Genomic DNA, 21,614 nt, shown 5'->3' on the forward strand with positions numbered 1-21,614 from the left:
GGTTCTAATGATAGGTATTACTGGACCAAACGATGCAGGAATACCTTTTTGAACATAGCCATACCATTTTCTCATGGGCCTTAACAAAGAGATGCATTCATAAGGGGCAATGACAAAGGAGAGTAGTGTAACCTTAGGTTAATTTAGCTGTGTTCCATTCTCTAAAGCAAAATTGTGAAAAGCTTGACTATAGCACTTTGCCTGACTAGAAACCTATGGGGTCCTTTTCCTGTCCTTTGCTTTAACCCAAATCTGCCTATTAAGTGGCTTTATTAGGCATAAGATGAAAGAGAAGAGAGTGCTGAAGCTCAAGAGAGCAATAAAACCTGCATGAAAATGCTGTCTTCTTCACTTTGCCATGTTGGTAAAGGAGAGGGAAAGAACCATAAAGCCGTGAAACATTTTTAACCTTTAGTGCCTCAGCTTCTGTCAAAGGTGGCCCCAAAGTGTCCTCTAATATGACTAGTCATATGAATAAATTCTTTCTCCCTGAGATGAATCCAGGAAAACAGTAAGAAACATGAGTTCTTGAAGTTCCCTTTACCCAAGTGATCATCATCACCTACTGTCTGATTGTGGTCAATCGTCAGAAATAATTCTTTTGAACAGTAATTTTATAAACTTTAGTTATATCTTTTTAAAGCTAGAAATATATTCATTACTAGCCTCTAAGATAATATTCCCATGTGACTTTTTATATACAGTATCTCGAGTGCTTCTGTCTCTATAATTATTGAATGTATATTTCCCACATTCTGTGTATAAGTTCCTTAGAAGCAAGGATTTTATGATCTTTTGTTTTATTTGATATAATTCATCTGTATTATATTAATTCAAATATTGTTTGTTAGTTTTTTAATATGTTTCCCATAAATTGTCAAAAGTTTATATTTCTAATATTCACTGATTGGTTTCCTGAGTGTTCAGCTTTTTAATGGCTTATTTATAAGGCTAAAATGTTATTACCATAAAGGATCTCAGTGGGATATTTTAATATTTTATTTTTATATAAAATATAATCTTTGGGAATTATCGAACAGTCTCCCCTCATGTTTTCATATATTGATGAAGAAATGTGGAAGAAGATAGAATGAAAGAGAGAGTAGGTATATGCTAAAGAGCTAAAATTTACTATGTGTCATGTAAAATTCTAAGCAATTTAAAAGAATCACCATCTAAGCCTAACCTCAAACTTAAGAGATAAGCGCCTGGCCTGGCTGTCTTTGTTTTTCCCTCTAGACCTATTCTACATCCTTCTTCATACTTTTAGGTGGTAGCCTGCATCATGGATGGGCCACCTTGACCTTTCATTTCTTTTGGTTTTGGTCTTCTGAGAACATTAACAAGATAAGAGGAACAGAGGAGGAACATATTTATTCAGCTGTCTTCCTACAGGGTTACTCCAGAGTGGCTGCATTCTTCAGCAGCTAATTTCTTATCATATGACCCTTTCCACAGAGCCCTCCCTGTCGGCTCTCTCCCTTAATTCTTTGGGCCTATGGGTGATAATGAAGCCTCTGTTGTTTGCCCTAAATTTTCATATATACTGCATACCTTTGTAAATAGTCCATTATTATTCTCTCCTGAAATCATTCAAATTGGTGTGCCATCTGTTTCTTCCAGTACATTAACAGTACAGTGCTTATTTTACAGATGAGGAAACTGAGGGAGAAAGGTTAAGTACTCTTGTGTTTATCACTCAGTTTGCTAGTATCTGAATCAGGATTTCAAGGCAGAGTCCATGCTTTTTGAATTTCCACTTTATAGCTGGAAATTGGTAACTCGGAAACTACTATTGATCAGTAAATATTTGGACCCAGCTCCTAAAGATAGGTAATAGTTAATCATTGTGAATGTAGTGGGACCTATCATTTTTGTACTGTGAACATTTCTTTAAAAAATTTTTTTAATCTGTCATTCTTTTATAAATATAGAAACCTTCGTTTACTTCCTTTGTTTCTGTGCATCTTAAAATTTATTTATATGCTAATGTCATTTTAGGTTAGAGCTACTAATGCGATATACTCGTAGAATTCAGAGGAAAAATGTTTAACATAAGTAATATGGAAAAGTGACATGATTTTAAATAGCTTTTAATTTCTGCTTTATGTTAATATATTCCACTGAAGAATGGAACAGTAGATAGCTGTATTCTCCTCAATATAAAACACTCTTTAATGTACTCTAAGTGAAAAATAAGAAAAGACGAGTACTTCTAATATGTTAAGGAAGTATATATATTTCATGGTAGTAAGAAAACACAATTTTGAAAAACTTCTGAGAGATTCTATGGGAGGCCTAGAAGGTCTTACAGGAGAAAATATATAAAGTATTAATAGAGTTTAGACACACTAAAAGCTTCTTTTCAAGCATAAACAACTATATTGCTGCAGTTACTGTTAATATTTTAAAAGTACTTACTATGCATTTATTATTAAGCTATGGCATAGAAAGAATGAGTAATTTATATACGTCACATATTTAATGAGTGGTAAAGCTGAGATTTAAACCCTGACAGTCTGAATTCAGATTTTGTGTTATATTCTTAATCACTTTTTGAACTAATTGATTAAAGCTTAAAGATTAGCAGTATGCATTCTCTGAGATTGAAACATACAATCTTAAAATATTTGTGTTACAAGTTGTAGAAACTAGAAAGTTTGTAGTAAAGAGCTGTGTGGAAGTAATATAGCAAATTATTGCTTAACAAACAAAAATAAAAATAAACCAGATGATTCAGAAGTATTGCTTAGAATGATTAAAAGGTGAACAAAAATATTGCTTTGTTACTTCTTTACTCCCAATATAAGATTCTCTGGACTCTTTAATATGTTGTTCTTCTGTTTGCCTGTATTCGTTTTCTAGAATTGCTGTAACAAAGGATCACAAAATGGGTGGTTTAAATCAGAAATTTACCTCACAGTTCTAGAGACTCGACATCTGGAATCAAGACGTTGGCAGGGCTATGGCGTCTCCTTACGAGGGAGGGTCCTCCCTCTCCTCCTCTGGCATCTGGTGCTCACCCACTATCCTGGTCCTTCTTGCTCTTGGTAGATCACTCCAGTTTCTGCCTTTGTAGGCACGGGACTGGCTTCTCCCTGTGTGTCTGTGCCTTAACAGTGGTCTCCTCTTCAGGTAAAGAAACCAGCTCAGTTGGATTAAGGGTCCACTCTACTCCTGTATGACTGCAGCTTCACTTCATCTGTGAAAACCTGATTTCAAAATAGATCACATTCAGAGGAAGAGGGTGAGGACTTCAGCATGTCTTCTTGGGTGATACAGTGAACCCATAACTTTGCCTTTTATAAAATTTAAAGAGAATCACGTAGTTTAGTCAGGAAGCTATAGAAGATTTTCTAACTCTGGTCAAATAACATTTTTTTAAAACACATTCAGTGACTTTTCTTCATGTATAGATGAGAAGATATATAAAAGAGTGATGTTAATTTCTTACAGTTTTAGGGATCTTGATAATATATGTGATATCTAATAAAATAAACCTCCTTCTATTTTAATCATACAAAGCACATAATTCATTGACATATTGAACTTTATATACCTGAAAACAGATGTTAAAGTCATAGTACACATGCAAGAAGTTAAAAAAGTTTTAGTTAGGAATATCAGTGTGAGTTGAAGAGATTAAATACAGCATATGCTTCAAAAATTGTTCTCATATATGCCATCCTTAAACTAGTTACAAACATTCCTCTCCCTCTGTTTCCCTTCTTCTTTACTCCCTGCTTCCTCTCTCTGTTTTTGTTTATACTATTATATATTTAAACCAAGATTAAATATAAAATCCCTAAAATATATATATGTGAAGTATATTTTACCTATTATATATTTATTATATATATAAATTATTATTTTAACTTGCATGCTTTTAAATCCAAATTTTCATATGTAAATATGTAACATATTTTGTTATATAATAAACATAAGCTTATGTTACATATTATATTAAAGTTCAGTTCAGTTACTCAGTCATGTCCGACTCTTTGCGACCCCATGAATTGCAGCACTCTGGGCCTCCCTGTCCATCACCAACTCCCAGAGTTCACCCAAACTCTTGTCCATCGACTCAGTGATGCCATCCAGCCATCTCATCCTCTGCCGTCCCCTTCTCCTCCTGCGCCCAATCCCTCCCAGCATTAGAGTCTTTTCCAATGAGTCAACTCTTCGCATGAGATGGCCAAAGTATTGGAGTTTCAGCTTTAGCACTGGTCCTTTCCTCACAGTCCAACTTTCACACCCATACATGACCACTGGAAAAACCATAGCCTTGACTAGATGGACCTTTGTCGGCAAAGTAATGTCTCTGCTTTTGAATATGCTGTCTAGGTTGCTCATAACTTTCCTTCCAAGGAGTAAGTGTCTTTTCATTTCACAGCTGCAATCACCATCTGCAGTGATTTTGGAGCCCAAAAAAATAAAGTCTGACACTGTTTCCACTGTTTCGCCATCTATTTCCCATGAAGTGATGGGACCGGATGCCATGATCTTTGTTTTCTGAATGTTGAACTTTAAGCCAGCTTTTTCACTCTCCTCTTTCACTTTATCAAGAGGCTTTTTAGTTCCTCTTCACTTTCTGCCATAAGGGTGGTGTCATCTGCATATCTGAGGTTATTGATATTTCTCCCGGCAATCTTGATTCCAGCTTGTGTTTCTTCCAGCCCAGAGTTTCTCATGATGTACTCTGCATAGAAGTTAAATAAGCAGACAACGTACAGGCTTGACACACTCCTTTTCCTATTTGGAACCAGTCTGTTGTTCCATGTCCAGTTCTAACTGTTGCTTCTGACCTGTATACAGGTTTCTCAAGAGGCAGGTCAGGTGATCTGATATTCCCATCTCTTTCAGAATTCTCTAGTTTATTGTGATCCACACAGTCAAAGGCTTTGGCATAGTCAATAAAGCAGCAATAGATGTTTTTCTGGAACTCTCTTGCTTTTTCCATGATCCAGCAGATGTTGGCAATTTGATCTCTGGTTCCTCTGCCTTTTCTAAAACCAGCTTGAACATCTGGAAGTTCATGGTTCACGTATTGCTGAAGCCTGGCTTGGAGAATTTTGAGCGTTACTTGACTAGCGTGTGAGATGAGTACAATTGTGTGGTAGTTTGAGCATTCTTTGGCATTGGCTTTCTTTGGGATTGGAATGAAAACTGACCCTTTCCAGTCCTGTGGCCACTGCTGAGTTTTCCAAATTTGCTGGCATATTGAGTGCAGCACTTTCACAGCATCATCTTCCAGGATTTAAAATAGCTCAACTGGATTTCCATCACCTCCACTAGCTTTGTTCATAGTGATGCTTTCTAAAGCCAACTTGACTTCACATTCCAAGATGTCTGGCTCTAGGTGAGTGATCACACCATCGTGATTATCTGGGTCGTGAAGCTCTTTTTTGTATAGTTCTTCTGTGTATTCTTGCCACCTCTTCTTAATATCTTCTGCTTCTGTTAGGGCCATACCATTTCTGTCCTTTATTGAGCCCATCTTTATATGAAATTAAATAACTATAAATGCCAAATGTATAAATAACACATGAATTGTCTTATCTGCTTATTGTATAATATAATTTAGCTTTGGTGCTTTTAAACTTAATTTAAAAACCAGGAGTTTATTAAGGAGTTACAATTTTTAGTATGTGCTTTTTAAATGATGGTGCTCTAATTATAACTTAGTCTTATATTCTTAGAACAAAATTTTATATTTGGAATATGTGAAAACATAGAACTTCATAGTAGGACTTAGATTTATGTAGATTTTAGGAAAGCAGTTCTTTATATAGAAGAAGTCTCTATTTGTAACATCACAAATAAATTACTGAGTAAGAGTTTTCTTTAGATTCTGAATGGGAGCATTGTTTTCATAATTAGGATTTAAAAACTGATTCTTCTTTGCTTTTTAACCTGGTTGCTAAAAAGTTCAAGTGTGAGTGAGTGAAGTCAGTAAAGTCGCTCAGTTGTGTCCGACTCTTTGGGACCCCATGGACTGTAGCCTACCAGGCTCATCCATCCATGGGATTCTCCAGGCAAGAATACTGGAGTGGGTTGCCATTTCCGTCTCCAGGAGATCTTCCCAACCCAGGGATCAAACCTGGGTCTCCCGCATCGCAGGCAGACGCTTCAGTGTCTGAGCCACCAGGGAAGTCAAAAAGTTCAAAGCCGGATCCAAAACTCCCAAGTACAACACATAAAATTGCATTTAAGTTTTTCTTCACTCTAATATTTTTATTTTTTATTTGTATTCTATTGTATTCTGCATGTTGGTTTTAAAAGCCTCAAATTCTTAAGAAGTGGAGTTTAAATAAATTCTGAGAGTGATAGTTAAACATAATAATTTACACAAAATAAACGGTACCCATCAATATTTACTGGTTAAGAAATGTACATTGCTTTAAAAATAATATTTTCTTTTAGATTATATTATTTATGTTGTATGAAATAAAATGTTGGTATTTCTATGCCTTGTATGGCTTTTCTTCCTCAAATTTTATATACCTTTACCTATGTGTTACCAGAGAACATTTCTACATATTTTCAGTCACTAAAGAGCAAAACCTCAATAAAGCCACGGCAGCATGGGAAAAGGAGAGTTTGTAGTTGCTAATTAGCTTATGATAATGATTTATAATAATAGTCTACAAATTATATAATACTTAATCATACTGTACAGAAAAAAAGATGGCCTTTTTGGATCACTTGTCATAATATTGCTTTACTTTTGCACTTTTGAACAATTGAAGTGATTATTAAGGCTTGATAATTTTTAATTCTATATTTTTAAGAACCTTTCCATCCCTAGTGGCTAAAGCAAAATTGCACAAAGAAGCTTCAGAAAGCACTGAAATAAGCCTCAAAATCACCTTATTAAGAAACAGAATTTGTAAATTCACAGAAATACAGAGATGCTGATGCTTTGCCATCAATATGTATGTAAGTTAAAATGAAGTCTGATTATGATTCCTCCAGACAATTTTGATTTCTTTTAAAGAAATACTCTTTTGTGCTATAATTGAAGCATTTGTTAAACTAATCTGTGTTATTTTTAATAGGATTACATTGACAAATTGGAATTGCTAATGATACTGAGTTGTATAATAGAATTTGAGACTGTGATGTAACAACAGCAAACTGTTCTATGAGGTCTATTTTTAAGGGAAATATTTGACAGTATAACAAGGTACATACAGTTTTTGTGAATACTACGGTTGTATAGTAAATGATGTTTTCACCTGATTTGAGAGTAAGTGAACAACATCACAAACTTTATTTGTAGTTTTGTGCCAACTTGCAGGGGACTTTCCGATGTCTTTGTATTAACTTTTTCCCCCTGTGCACACAGTCATTTAGAGGAATATTTGAAATGGAAAGTACATAGTATTCTAGTTAAGCTCACTAGTTATTTTTTGGCACCGTGAGTTTTCATCTCAGCTTCATCTTACTCATTGGGCAATTTGCTGAATTTAGCCAAGTATAAGTTTGCTCAAAAATTAAGGTAATGAAAAAAAATAAATAAAAGTAAATAAAGGCAAGAGTATATGTCTTATGGTTTTTATAATACTTAAATATAAAGGCTCCAATTAAGATTATTATTAATGTCCCTTATTTAATTATTATCTGTGGTAAATGAATTTATATATGATACAAAACTCTTAGATACAGTACTGCCAGACACAACAGGATGAATATGAAGTTAATAATTTGCATCATAAAATGAAAAGATTGATAATGATTTACAGTGTCATGCAGCGTTAAAATCCAGTTTCATTTTAGATTTTTAAAAAATATAGCTGTAGTATATTAAGTGTAGTTGTTTTATAGTGTTCTTAACTGGTCTGTTTTCAAAAATATCTGTTGGATATCTGCTCAAGTGCTTGGGATTCAACCCTCCATTTTAGGAAGGGCATATGAAGTTTAGAAAGGAAGTCTAAAAATTCTTTCCTCATATAGGCTTAAGAAATTAGATCTACTTACTAGAGTAGGAAAAATTATGTTAAAATTTGGTAGTTCTTTTCAAGTATATGAGTCTGTGAGATCGACGAAGAAGCAGTCTTATTTATTATTTCAAAAGGATAAGTCATAATTATTAGGTATTAATTACAGTGTGGCAGGTTTTAGTTCAAAACTCTGAAGAACCTTGCTATTATGAAAACATTTTATGTTATTGTGAATTTACTCATAAAACATGAAATGCTTTCATTAGAGGTATTTAAAACAGAGATTAAATGGCACCTGTCTAATTGTCTTATTTTTGTATATAATACTGATCTTTGGGAGAACTATGAGTTCTGTGAACTTGGATATAAAAAGTTTTAAGTGAAATCTAACATTTTTAAGGATTAAGACTATAAACAGTAAACAGAAAAGAACCAGACATACCTGTGACTTTGTCCCCAGCAGAACTCACATATTTTCAAATCAATTTAGTATTGTTGTAGATATCACAGAATGTTGTCTATGGCCATGTACTTCAAAATTATCATTAAAGAGTCATCTCTAGATCTTGTTATTTAATATATTAATAAAGAATCATATATACCTATATATCTAATTAAAAAGTGTTTTGATAATTGTGTTTCAATGTAATTGTTTTTCTTTGTAATCCTCTATTTTAAGTATTCAAAAAAAATTCCATTCTGTAAAGGAAGTCTATAGGCTTCACTGTGGAAATGCTCCATGACATCAAAAAAGTTAAGAACCTATGATCTAACTAATTAATACCTTATAAAATGTTACTGATAAACTCATTATAGCTTGAAATTTTAAAAAGTTCTTCAGTGAATGGATTCTGCTGAATTCCTAGGTTTCACGGACAAGCCCTCACATTTTCTCTGTCCCAACACCTGAGGGATTTATTAAATGATCAGGACCAGTCATTCAATTCAGGAGCAACTGAATGTGTGTGTGTGTATTGTGTGTATCTCTAGGATGGCCATAGAGATGGTTTTCAACATTCTCATGATGATTTATATATGTATGTGTATATATATATATATATTAAAAAATATCATTATATAAATATATTCTCATCAAAGAAGTAATTGAAAATATAAGTTTTAGCTGTGCTGGAGATCTTTTCCAAATGTAAAAAAAGTGACTTTTTTCCCATTTTTAAATAATAAAAACATTTTGAGCTGATCTCCAGAATATGATGAGAAGAAAAGTACTTATTGGGGAAAGCTATTCATTTGGCTTTAATAATGTGCTTAGTTTTATTTAGTTCACTGAAATGCCTTTATCTTATTTTTTTTTTAAAGACTCCTGATGTAGTCCACCCAAAAGAAGCAACTCCCTCATCTGCTTTTACTGCTATTCGACCTGCACGAGTTGTATCTTCAACTTCTGAGGAGGAAGAAGCATTTACTGAGAAATTTCTTAAAATTAATTGCAGATATATTACCAGTGGCAAGGTAAGAAATAGCACTTTAGAAAAACTTTTAATCATTTTTTATTAGTAAAATATGACAGTTTGCATTTATATTTTTAGTCATCAGCATCAGCACATGGTGATCGTTTTAAGATAATCTTGTGAAATAGGCAGTTCTTTTACTTCACCATTGGAGAAGGAAATGACAACCCACTCCAGTATTCTTGCCTGGGAAACCCATAGACAAAGAAGCCTGGTGGGCTAGAGTCCATGGGGTTGCAAAAGAGTCAGACGTGACTTAGTGACTAAATATTCCTTCACCACAGGGGAAAAAAGAAACTTTTTAAGAAAAGGTTAGCAAGTGCAGGGTTTCTCTATCCTGGCCAGAATTCAATGCAGTTTGAATCTGTGTTTTATCTATCACAATTGTTGATTTTCTAAGGCAGAGAACTTGTGGTATTTAAAGGAAATTAGAGTAAAAGTACCACAGTGTTCAGAAGAAATTCACATATTTCTTAGAAAGTAAGTATAATATGACACTGACTACTGACTTGAGAAGTCACACATGAAAACCATTTCTTTATAGTTGTAATTCATAAATTATGAGCATTTGAGATAGATGTTTAGTGCTATAAATTTCCCGTGTACTGTTTTAACTTCATCCACAGTTCTGATATGTTGTATTTTTATCATTACTTTCTCTTTATTTCTTCCTTGGCCCATGGAATATGCAGAAGTGTCTTAGTTTAGTTTCTTTGTTAGTTGGAGTTTTTTGAGATATCTTTCTGTTACTGATTTTTAATGTTTTTCCATGTGGTTAGAGAACATATTTGAAAACTTAATGTTTTATGGTCCACAATGTGGTAAATTTTGATACATGTTACATGTGTACTTGAAAAGAATATGTATTCAACTTTTATTGGGAGAAGTAGTCTATAAATATCACTTATGTCAAGTTGAGTGTTATTTTCTGTATCCCTACTGATTTTGTTCTATTAATTATTGACAGAAGGATGTTGAAATCTATAATTGTGGATTTGTCTGTTTTCCCCTCCTCATCTATCAGTTTTTGTTATTTTGAAACTCTGTGCTTACGTACAAAAAATGTTTGGGTTTCTTAAATTGTCTAGATGAGTTGATTTGTTTAATTATGAAAAACTTTATTCTTGGTAATATTCTTTGCTGTGAAATCTGCTTTGATGGTTACGGATGTTGTCACTTCAGCTTCCTTTTGGTTAGTGTTAACTTGGTTTCTCTCTTCTTGTCTTATTCTTAAAGTGGGATTCCATAATTTACATCAGGATTCACTCTTTGTGTCCTACATTCTGTGGGTTTTGAGAAATGTATAATGACATGTATCCAGCATTGCCGTATTACACAAGGTAGTTTCATTGCCCCCTAAATCCTCTGTGTTCTGTTCATCCATCCTTTTCTTTGAACCCTTGGAAACTACTTATCTTTTTATTATCTCCATAGTTTTTCAATTTGTCAGTGTCATACAGTTATTATAGAATCCTGAAATTTGCTTCTTTCAGACTTGCTTCTTTCAACATGCATTTGAGAGTCTTCCATATCTTTCATGGGCTTCCCTGCTGCCTCAGCACTAAAGAATCCGCTTGCCAATTCAGAAGACACGAATTTAGTCCCTGGGTCGGGAACATCCCCTGGAGAAAGGAAAGGCAACCCACTCCAGTATTCTTGCCTGGAAAATCTCATGGACAGAGGAACCTGGCAGGCTACAGTCCATGGGGTCACAAAACGTAGGACATGACCTAGTGACCGAACAACAACATGCCTTTCATGGCTTGATGACTTGTTTTTGTTGCTGTGACTGTACAACAGTTCTTCCATTCACCTACTGAAGGACATCTTGGTTGCTTTCAAGTTTAGACACTTAAGGAGTATAGAATATGCAGGTTTTGTGTATACATATATTTTTACTTCCTTTGATTGAATACTAAGGAGTGTGATTGGTAGATCATGTGGTAAGACTGGGTTTAGCTCTATAAGAAACTACCAAACTGCCTTTCAAAGTGGCTGCATTATTTTGTTTTACTGCCAGCAGTCACTGAGAGTTGCTGTTGCTCCATATGCTCACCAGAACTCCCTGTTGTCAGTGTTTTATATTTGAGTTATGCTTGTTGGTCTTTAATGGTAATGCAATTTATACCTCCCTAATGATTTGTGATATTGAGCATCTTTTCATTTGCTTATTCTCTGTGCTATACAGTTGGGCTTTAGCTATCTTATTTTTTTTAAGTTTTAATTTTTAATCTAATACTTGCATATAAAGGACTTTAAAAGATCAACTAGTGCAAAAGGGCATATAATGAAAAGCAGTAGATCCATGCCCATACTTCTCAACTTTTGTTTTCCCAACCCAGAGGCAGAATCTTTTATATATGTCTGTTTAGAGGTTAACTCCATTTTTCTTAATAATAGGCTTTTCTTAATGTTCCTTAACTTGATGACATGAGGCATTTTCTACTGATTTTCTGCTGTCTCCTTGGTTTTTCTAACCCCCCTCCCACATATGGTTGTGTCAACTATTTTTAACTCTTCTGTTTGTTACCTTATTCACTTTAAAAATATAACCACTTTATATTCACTAAATATTTAATATTCACTTTAATAATATAACTTTAAATTTGTCTTACTCTTTCAACTAGAGACAGTTTCTGAACTTCCTTATTCAGGAGAATAACACCACTATTCCATTTCCTCCCCTCTACCTACCAACTTGTTGCCTGTACTTGTCAAAGTTGGTTAATACTCCCTTTCTGTTCTGTGACCATAATTAAGTCTTCCCTGCTTTGCCTAGAGATTTACTCTAAAAATGAAAAGCCGTAACTAATATTTCCATTGTGATGATTATCTAAACACTGTTCACTGAATAGCAAAGTTGAACACTATGATTGGATTTTCTGTGATTGCAGAGTCTTGATCCACGTGTGCCAGTATTCAGATTCCCTTTCTCACTCTCCAGGCAGTGGTTGAAAAACAGTCACATCTGATGTTGCTTCATATTTGAAGCATGCTCTCCTTGTACTGTTTGAAATGTTTGTTTTTCCCTGTAGGTTCTGTTTGCCCTTGTTTTTTCTTTTGGGATGAGGAAATGTGTGCTTTCCAGATAATGTGATTAGCTTCTAACTTTATCCATCTATTGACTAGAATTGACTCTATTCAGTTGGAAGTCTGTTCACTTCTTTTTTCTAATTTGGAAGATTTGCTTTCTATTTGGACCATTTTTGTACATTTTATCTTCACTGAAGTCATTAGTAACTTTTCCTTTTTTCCCCATAGGATGTCCTGTGGAGAGGATGCTCAGTGTCACTTTCCTATGTTTGTGCTATCTTTTGTTTTATGCATGCAAGAGCTTTGCAGCTATTTCTGGGGATATTCAAGTTTTTAAATTCTGTTCTTGAATTAGCTGTTTCCTTGAGATTCAACTTCTCATTAATCTTAGACTTTTTGGTTATATTGCAAGCTTTCCACAAATAATGATTTCTAGTCACCAATTTACATGAAAATATGGGTCATTGGCAGGACAGGCCAGCAAGTGTGTGTTCCTGTGGTGATCTGGCCACTTTGCTCTAGAGGAGGTGAGCTGGGGGTGGAGGGCAACCATCCTGCTGCCTCCCCCAACCTCAGTACCACAAAGTTCGCTACTCTAAATATGTAGATGCAGGCAGATGTTGAGAATCACTGAATCCATGACTTAGAAGTAGGGGAAGTTAATACATGGCCCCCAGGCCAGGTCGAAGAAGGTTATCAGTGTGCAAGTGAGTCCCTTGCCAACGGGAAGGTACGTAGCCATGGGTTGAGGCCAGGCATGACAGCTGCACCACAAGGCTCATAGACAGGGTTGCCATAGCCATTGGTCTGGTGTAGCCACCCATTCAGTGCCCAGAGCCCAGCGCCCTCCTGGCTCTGTGGCCAAATGGACACACATGGTGGGAATTGGTGGGGGAGGTGGATTGTGTGGCCACAGATATGAGTTGCTCTGCAAGGCAAATACCCTCCTCGTCTAGCTGCCCTTGGGCCACTGTGGTCCGGTTATCTATTTAAAATATAGTAGTGTGCACAGGTCAGTTCCAAACTCCCAATCTCTCTCTCCACCTAGCCTTACTCAACCCTGAGTTTGTTCTCTCAATCTGAATCTGTTACTGTTTTGTAAATAAATTCATTTGTATAAATTTTTTTAGATTACACATGTAAACGATACTACATATTTGCCTTACTCTCTGATTTACATGACTTTGTATGATAAGTCTCCGGGTCCAAGCATGTTGTGTATTTGGCATTATTTCACTGTTTTTAATGACAGAGTAATATTCTGTTGGATTTATATGTCACATTCTCTTTATCCATTCCTATGTCAGTGGACATTTAGCATGCTTCCATGTCTTGGCTGTTGTAAACAATACTGCAGTGAACATTGAGATGTGTGTATCTTTTCAAACCATGTTTTTTTTTTTCTGGATATATGCCCAGAAGTGGGATTACTGGAGCTCTATATAATAGAGTAGCTTTATCTGTAGCTTTTTAAGTAACTTCCATACTGTCCACTAAAGGGGCTGTAGGGCCTGCAGGCTTAGATGCCCTGCAGCATGTGGAACCTTCCTGGATCAGGGATCAAACTTGTGTCCCCTGTGTTGGCAGGCAGATTCTTAACCATTGGACCACCAGGGAAGTCCTGTAGATTTTTCTGATGATGGTCATTCTGACTGGTGTGAGGAGATATCTTCTGGTATTTTTTGATTTGTGTTTCTCTAATAATTAGGAGTTTGAGCATCTTTTTTCAGGTATCTCTTGGTCATCTCTATGTCTTCTGTGAAGAAATGTCTGTTTAAATCTTCTGCCTATTTTTTGATTGAATTTTTTTTAAATTGCTGATCGATTTAATTATGATGTACCTTGGTGTGGGCCATAATCAAAAAAATATACAGGTTGTCCAGTGGTTAAGAATCTGCCTGCTAGTGCAGGGGACGCAAGTTTGATCCCTGGTCCAGGAAGATTCCACATTCTTGTCTTGTCTTGTGAAAGTCACATAGTCATGTCCAACTCTTTGCAACCCCTTGGACTATACAGTCCATGGAATTCTCCAAGCCAGAATACTGGAGTGGGTAGCCTTTCCCTCCTTCAGAGGATCTTCCCAGAGATCAAACCCAGATCTCACACATTGCAGGTGGATACTTGACCAGCTAAGCCACAAAGGAAGCCCAGGAATACTGGAGTGGGTAGCCTATGCCTTCTCCAGCAGATCTTCCCAACCCAGGAATCAAACGGGGGGAATTGCAGGCAGATTCTCAAGGAGCAACTAAACCTGCATGCCATAGAGCCTGTGCTCTGGAATGCGAGTTTGAAAATGGGATTAAGAAAGAATGTATATATTAACTCTGTTGACTTAAAAAAATGCACAACATGCGCAGCACCTCAGATAGCTCCTAGAAACTTTTCAAATAGGTAGTGGGGAAGCACAGTATATATGTGATTTTGGTAAAGGGGGAATACATGCAATCAAGCAACAATTTTTGGTAGGAAGTTTCCACTGGTCTCATGAAGCTTCTCCTAGTCATAGGAAACAGTTGTCACCATGAAAGATTTTAGTGCCTTCCTAGATATGAAGAGATGCAAGAATTGGCTCATAAAATCAGCTCCTGAGTATATCTAATGATCTAAAGACCTGCCCTACCAGTTTTCCCAGAGCAGAGAGTGCCACCTTTCTGCTCTCCACCCTAAACTCCTTCAGGGGATGTTGAAGGTCAGCAGCTGCAATAGCAAACAATTTAATCTTTGTAGAGGTAGATGGCAAGTACCCATGGCAAACGACAGTTAGTTGACAGGGCCCCATCATGGTCTTAAATTCAATCATACTTTGGGAGGCATTTCATGACCATCCATCCCACATAGCTAGGAAGGCTCATTCCTAGGTGATGATTTTGCTGATAGGCCATTCAGTGTGCTATTCCGGGACTAGGTCTTTATAGTCAAAGATCTCTGGACATCTGTCTTCTAATTATGATTCAGGAAAGTAATCCCTCTTCTTTTATCCTCCCATGTCTAGAATTACTCTATTACAATCATTGATACCATACAGACCTATGTATTTGATCAACTGCTTCATATTACCTAGTCATCATCATTTTCATTGGAGGTTCAGTTATACCTTTGGTATTGTAAGAAACAATAATCTTGTAAAACTGGCAAAGTACAAATAATATAGCTAGCAATATTATTAAGATCATAATTAGAATTAAGCCAGGAACTTCTATTAGGTTTAGCCCAATGTATTCTCAGGTCATCTGATGTAGTCTGTTCTATACTAATCTTTATCTTTCAGGGAAATTATATATTGGCACTGTGCATAAAGCTCCCAGTCCAATTTCCTAGTGTTACTAGGCTGGTTATCCTTAGTATAATTTAGTTGTTCTCAAGATTAAGTGTTAAGTCACTTCAGTCGTGTCTGACCCTGTGACCCTGTTAACTGGAACCCATCAGGCTCCTCTGTCCATGGGAAGAGGGGGCCTTAAATCTGAAATGACCACAGCCTGATGTTAACCTCATAAATCCATCCCATAATTGTGGGAGGTTTTTTCCCTTGGCTGAATTTTGCTTGTTGTTCTGATTGAGCTTGAGTAGCTTAGAAGAAAATTCATATTATGACCAGGGTCAGAGCAGGCATTATTAATTGGCCAGATGAGAGGATCCCACCTACTAATACTGAATCACTTTATGCAGAAATCAAAGAAACATTGTAAATCAACAGTACTTCAGAAGTAAATAAATGGATAAATAGTATGGGAATCCCAAAGAATTTTTGGTACTTGAGTTGGAGTGATTAATATTTGTAACTCAAATGTGGAGAGATTATAATATAAAGCATTGGACTTTTTGGATTTTGGATCTTAGTCCTACCACTTATCAGTTAGTTGTGTTGTTGATTATTTATAACAAATTGCCTAGCCTCTCTCAATTTTAATTTTCTTGCCTCCATTCTCATTTCAGAACTATAATTATGAAGAGGAAATGAAAAATATAATAAAGCATGGTACATACAAAGCATTCAGTAAATATTAGCTGATATTAGTGGGATCAGCTTCTTATGTACTTCAATTTGCTCATTTGTAAGATTAGAGGGTTGGATTCTTTATATTTGTATTGCTATTTATATAAATATATTTAAAATGTCATAGCTTTTCATGATTAAGGTAGATGCCATATGCCTTAGAAGTCATAGAAGTCATCTAATCTATCCTGTGTTACAGATGAAGAAACAGCCCCAGAGGCTGTGCTTGCCCAAGGCCACATAACTAGGCTAGCGGAGTCAAGTAAAGTTGAGACTTATTTTTAAAGATACTTTAAACAGATTATACTATTTTCCTTTTATAGTAGATTGGGTTATAGGCACATTATTTATTAAACTTGCATTGTCTGCATGAAACTATTTGATACCTTTGGTGAGTGAACAGCACAATGTGAAACAGGGCTCATGCCTTTGGAGGACTATAAAGTCCTCCTTACATTACTGCAATTATCTTGCTGATGTAACTCAACAGTTTACTGAGGCTGCAGATTTTAATTCCTGACTTGACTGATTGACGGTGAATATAATATTCTTTGGACTTTGCCCTGCTAACAAGGAGAATTTACTGGGAAAATTTGGGTATTATTAAAAACATTTTCATGAGAATGCCATAGTGCTTGAGTGTACTACTTTTGTATAAGGTAGGTAGCCTAACATGGGAAGAAAATCAGTAAAAATATCTAAAATAATTTTTGGAAATGTAAACTTTGAAGATTAAACATTATTTTCTTTTTTCATCTTAGGGCACAGTCAGTGGTGTATTGCTAGTTACACCAAACAATATAATGTTTGATCCACATAAAACTGACCCATTGGTTCAAGAGAATGGCTGTGAGGAATATGGCATCATGTGTCCAATGGAAGAGGTGATGTCAGCAGCAATGTACAAAGAAATTTTGGATAGCAAAATAAAGGAATCCTTACCCATGTAAGAGTGATATTTATACTCCTTTGCAGTTTTTTCCATCTAGTTAGTTGACCTTGGTCTAATAACTCTTAAGTATCTTTTAGTAGTTTTATTATAGATGCTTTTCATTTTATCAGTAATGAAACATATATAGTATTGAAAAGATTATTCTTTATGCACTGGAATAGTTAGAAATTGTTTTAAATTGATATTTGCATATTTGATCAGAGAACCTGATATTTTAAAGTAACCTGTAGTATTCATTTAATTCAGTGTTTACCAGCCCTTTTTCTTCAGATACAGAATTCATAATTCTAAGTTATTTTTATTAGTAATTTAAAGTAATATAAGTAATCAAGGATACCGTTCAAATTTTCCTTAGAAGAGCCTGGAGAGTTGGGTGTGGGATTTGGGAGAGGTCATGAGCAAAGACCTGACATTGGTAAAACCAGAGCAGCTTTGTCTTTTATTTACTGATTTATATGTTTGCATCCTTCTCTCTCAATAAAGTATAAAATATAGGGGAGAAGACCCATAGATTGCACAAGTGTAAAGTTAACCTTAGAATGTACTGGTCATGGAATTTGTGTGTTTCAGGGAACAGGTGTGAGGTTACAGGTCAGCACAGCCTGTGAAAGTAATGACAGAGAGAAAAGGGAAGGATAATAAATAAAAGAAGAAAATAAAAGGTATACAAAGAAAGGAATAGGAAAGTACAAAGGAAGAAAATTGAAATAGAAAAGAGCTTCCCTATTTCTTCATAATTTGTCATTCCTTTGTCAACGGTTTAAAAACTGTCTTCACTTTAACTGATACTGAGATTTCTGTCCCTGTAATAACCTACAAAGTTGATAATGATTGTTTTAAAATTAACCTTTGTGAGATAGAACTACTTACAAAAGAGAGAAAGTTATTTTTTTCTCTGAGGCAGACTATATAAATTGTTAGAATACCTAAGGTAGAATGAAATCATTTATTTAAGAATGTCCATTATACCTCCTACCCCAATAGATAACTATTTTGGCGTGGTAAACTCATCTTTAGAGATGCAGATTATTCCTAAGATTGCCTCTACTGTTAGTTATTTAATATATCATCATCCAAAATCAGTCTGAGCAAAATAAAGATTACTGTGGCAGGTAGAGAGGTAACACAAAGGTGAAGGAGTGAAGGATTAGATTAAAAGAGAATCAGGATTATAGCTATGTCAGTCATGAGTGAGATGATTTTTTTCTTGACCTGATTCTCCATTTGTGTTAGGATACTTTGGGATTTTATTGAGTATTATGTGGTATGGTACATAACTATTCTACACAGATGCTGTGGAACTCTTCCTCTTCCTCTTCTAAATAACTTTTTTTATCATTTAGAACATCACCTGGAAACACCATCTATTTGATCCAAACATTTTTTAAAAATTACTCCAAAAAGAGATTTCTTTAAATCCTGCCTTATGAACTGATTAAAAACAAATATCTGGCAACAGATCAGATAAATTAGTCATGTGATTTTGCAGAATAATGTTATGTATGGTAAAAATGAGGTGTATAAGATTTTATTGGTTTTCTTCTGTCTTATATTGGGAAGTTGATTTCAAAGGTATTGTTCAGGAACAATAGCAGCATGGCTGACATAAAAAAAAACACTTATCTAAATCTGTGTCCTGTTGGATTTACTTAACTTTATCTCTTACCTAAGGGTCTTCTACGGATAGTTTCTCAAATCTTTTTGCTGAGTTCCAGGACTCTTGCCTGGAAAATCCCATGGATGGAACAGCATGACATGCATGCTACAGTCCCCGGGGTTACACAGAGCCCCACTTCACTTTCTTTCAGGACCCTGTATGTGCAGTTTTAGTCAATCACCAGTAGGTGACACTGTTACATATTTAATAGCACAGACTAGATGCTTGGATTTCTTAAGGTGAATCAGTCAGTGCAAGGAAAGCAGAGATAGGAATTGGACTTCAACTAACTGATACTTTTTAAAAACTAAAATTTACCTATCCTATGCACAAAAAAATTAAGTTTATCATTATAAAAATATCAAATACTAGAATAAGAGGAAAAGAGTTACCCATCTTCACCATCCAGAGGTCACCAATAAATTTTGTGTCAACACACAGTCTTCTATTCTCAAACTTGCATAAATATTCTTTTCCCACTAAAAACTCATGTCATTTCCATTTACTAGTTTTTAGCCATCATTTTAAATTGTTGATTTGTATATCATGCTGTAGTCTGCCTCCATGTAGAACTTACACTACCTAATCTTTGAACATTAGTGCTTGTATATTACAAATGGCATTAAACATGGAAATCTAGAAGTAACGATGAATCGTTCAGCTAGCTAATATCTAACCTGTTAGTTGAACAAGTTCTCTTAGAATTGTTAAGAGTTGTCACTAGAACCATGAAGAATTCCTCTACTTTTGCCTTGATTCTGTTCAGGTTGATTTTTAGCTTTGCATTTGAGTCATTTATTTTAGTTTGATTTCTATTTAAATCTATAAAAACACTATGTGTGTGTACATAGTATCAGTCAGTGTGCTTTATTAACACATTTAAAATTCTAACCAGAACTTTACTTAATCCTATTTTTCATATTTCATCAGTGAGTAAATTTTAGTTTAGAATTACAGCTTCATCCAAAAGTTGTGTCTTCAACTTCTCTTCAGGTAGATCAGTTCAGTAAATCTTACACTGATATTTCCCGTATCTTAAGTAGTTGATGCCAAAACTTAATTACTTGTTCTATATGAATCAGTTTTTTAGTATGCTATTAAGAGATGTATGCTACGTCCTTTTAGAAAAGCCTTTTTAGTGATATTAATTCAGTGTTTGTGGAAAATAAAATTCTATAATTTAAAAAATAATAACTTTAAATTTTGTTTACTGACAGAGAGATAGATCAGTTATCAGGAAGGGACTTCTGCCATTTAAAGAAAGTGACAAGAAGTAATACTGATGAACTAGACTCAAGAATCCGTGATGCAGCTAATGATAGTGCCAGCACTGCTCCTAGGAGCACTGAGGAGTCTCTTTCTGAAGATGTGTTCACAGAATCAGAACTCTCTCCTATTCGGGAGGAGCTTATTTCTTCAGATGAGCTACGACACGATAAATCATCTGGCGCATCATCAGAATCTGTGCAGACCATCACTCAGAGTGGAGTGGAGTGTTTGACGGTCATATCAGAGGCTGCTAGTACTCCCGATCACTTAAAATCTGGTTCTGGACATACTGCCAATGAAGTTGGGACTCTTTCTCTTAAAACTAGTTTAAATAATCTTGAAATGGCCACTAAGGAAGGAGATCAGGCTGCAGATAATCTTCAAAAAATATCGGGTCTTAAAGAACAAAGCACAGGTATAAAAAAAGATAACCAGGATTTTCCTCTTAATGAGAATTCACTACATCAAGAAGTTGAAAAAGAAAGTATGCCTTGTGGGGAAGCAATAGAATTTAAACAAAAGCAAGTTGTCAACAAAGGAAAACAAGGAAGGGAACAAAATCAGGACTCAGAGACTGAGGTAGAAGAGCTGCGGAAACTCTGGAAATCTCATTCCATGCAACAAACTAAACTGCAAAGGGAGAATATTCAACAGGTGTCACAAGAAGAAATTAAGCATAAAGTAGCAACAGCCGATATAGAAGGTAAGTGTTGCGGAGTATATTAAATTAGTTTGTCTTACTGTATATTGTCTCCCTCTTTTCTCACTGACTCAAAAGCTGCTGTATCTTAGGCCACTCTGAAGGATAATCTAGTGGCCCTTGACGGATGTTTCTCTGGGACAAGTACATAGTGTCTGGTTTCTACTGTCTTATCTCACAGTGGATTGTACACATAATGAGCATCCTTTCCACCATGTTTATGCATTCCTGATTCACTGCATTCTGTCTTTAAACAATATATATCTTAAAAATGCGCACAAGTCTATCATACCTATGATTTCTCCTCCCCCCCTTTTTTTCATTTAGTTCTTGATATGAGTCATCATTAGAATACTATCTAAAATTGGGTAGTGTGTTAGTTGCTCAGTCATGTCTGACCCTTTGAAACCCCATGGACTGTAGCCCACCAAGCTCCTCTGTCCATGGAATTTTCCAGGTGAGAATACTGGAGTGGGTAGACATTCCCTTCTCCAGGGGATCTTCCCAACCCAGGGATCGAACCTAGGTCTCCTGCTTTGCAGGCAGATTCTTTACAATCTGAGCCACTGGGGTAGCCCCTTAAAATTGTATATA

The 21,614-nt window shown here is 35.4% G+C and overlaps 1 protein-coding gene across 6 annotated transcripts in view; it reads left to right on the forward strand.

The window, feature by feature from the left end:
- Positions 1–21,614, forward strand: part of OXR1 (oxidation resistance 1) — a 461,155-nt gene that overhangs the window by 395,615 nt on the left and 43,926 nt on the right. For all 6 annotated transcript variants that reach the window (XM_018058341.1, XM_005689166.3, XM_018058343.1 and 3 more), the window contains 3 exons: positions 9,264–9,416; positions 17,204–17,388; positions 20,269–21,023. In XM_018058341.1, coding sequence (XP_017913830.1) covers positions 9,264–9,416; positions 17,204–17,388; positions 20,269–21,023 — 1,093 coding nt within the window. The remainder of the gene's footprint in view (positions 1–9,263; positions 9,417–17,203; positions 17,389–20,268; positions 21,024–21,614) is intronic.

The sequence above is a fragment of the Capra hircus genome, chromosome 14 (assembly GCF_001704415.2).
Source record: "Capra hircus breed San Clemente chromosome 14, ASM170441v1, whole genome shotgun sequence".
NCBI classification, from domain to species: domain Eukaryota; kingdom Metazoa; phylum Chordata; class Mammalia; order Artiodactyla; family Bovidae; genus Capra; species Capra hircus.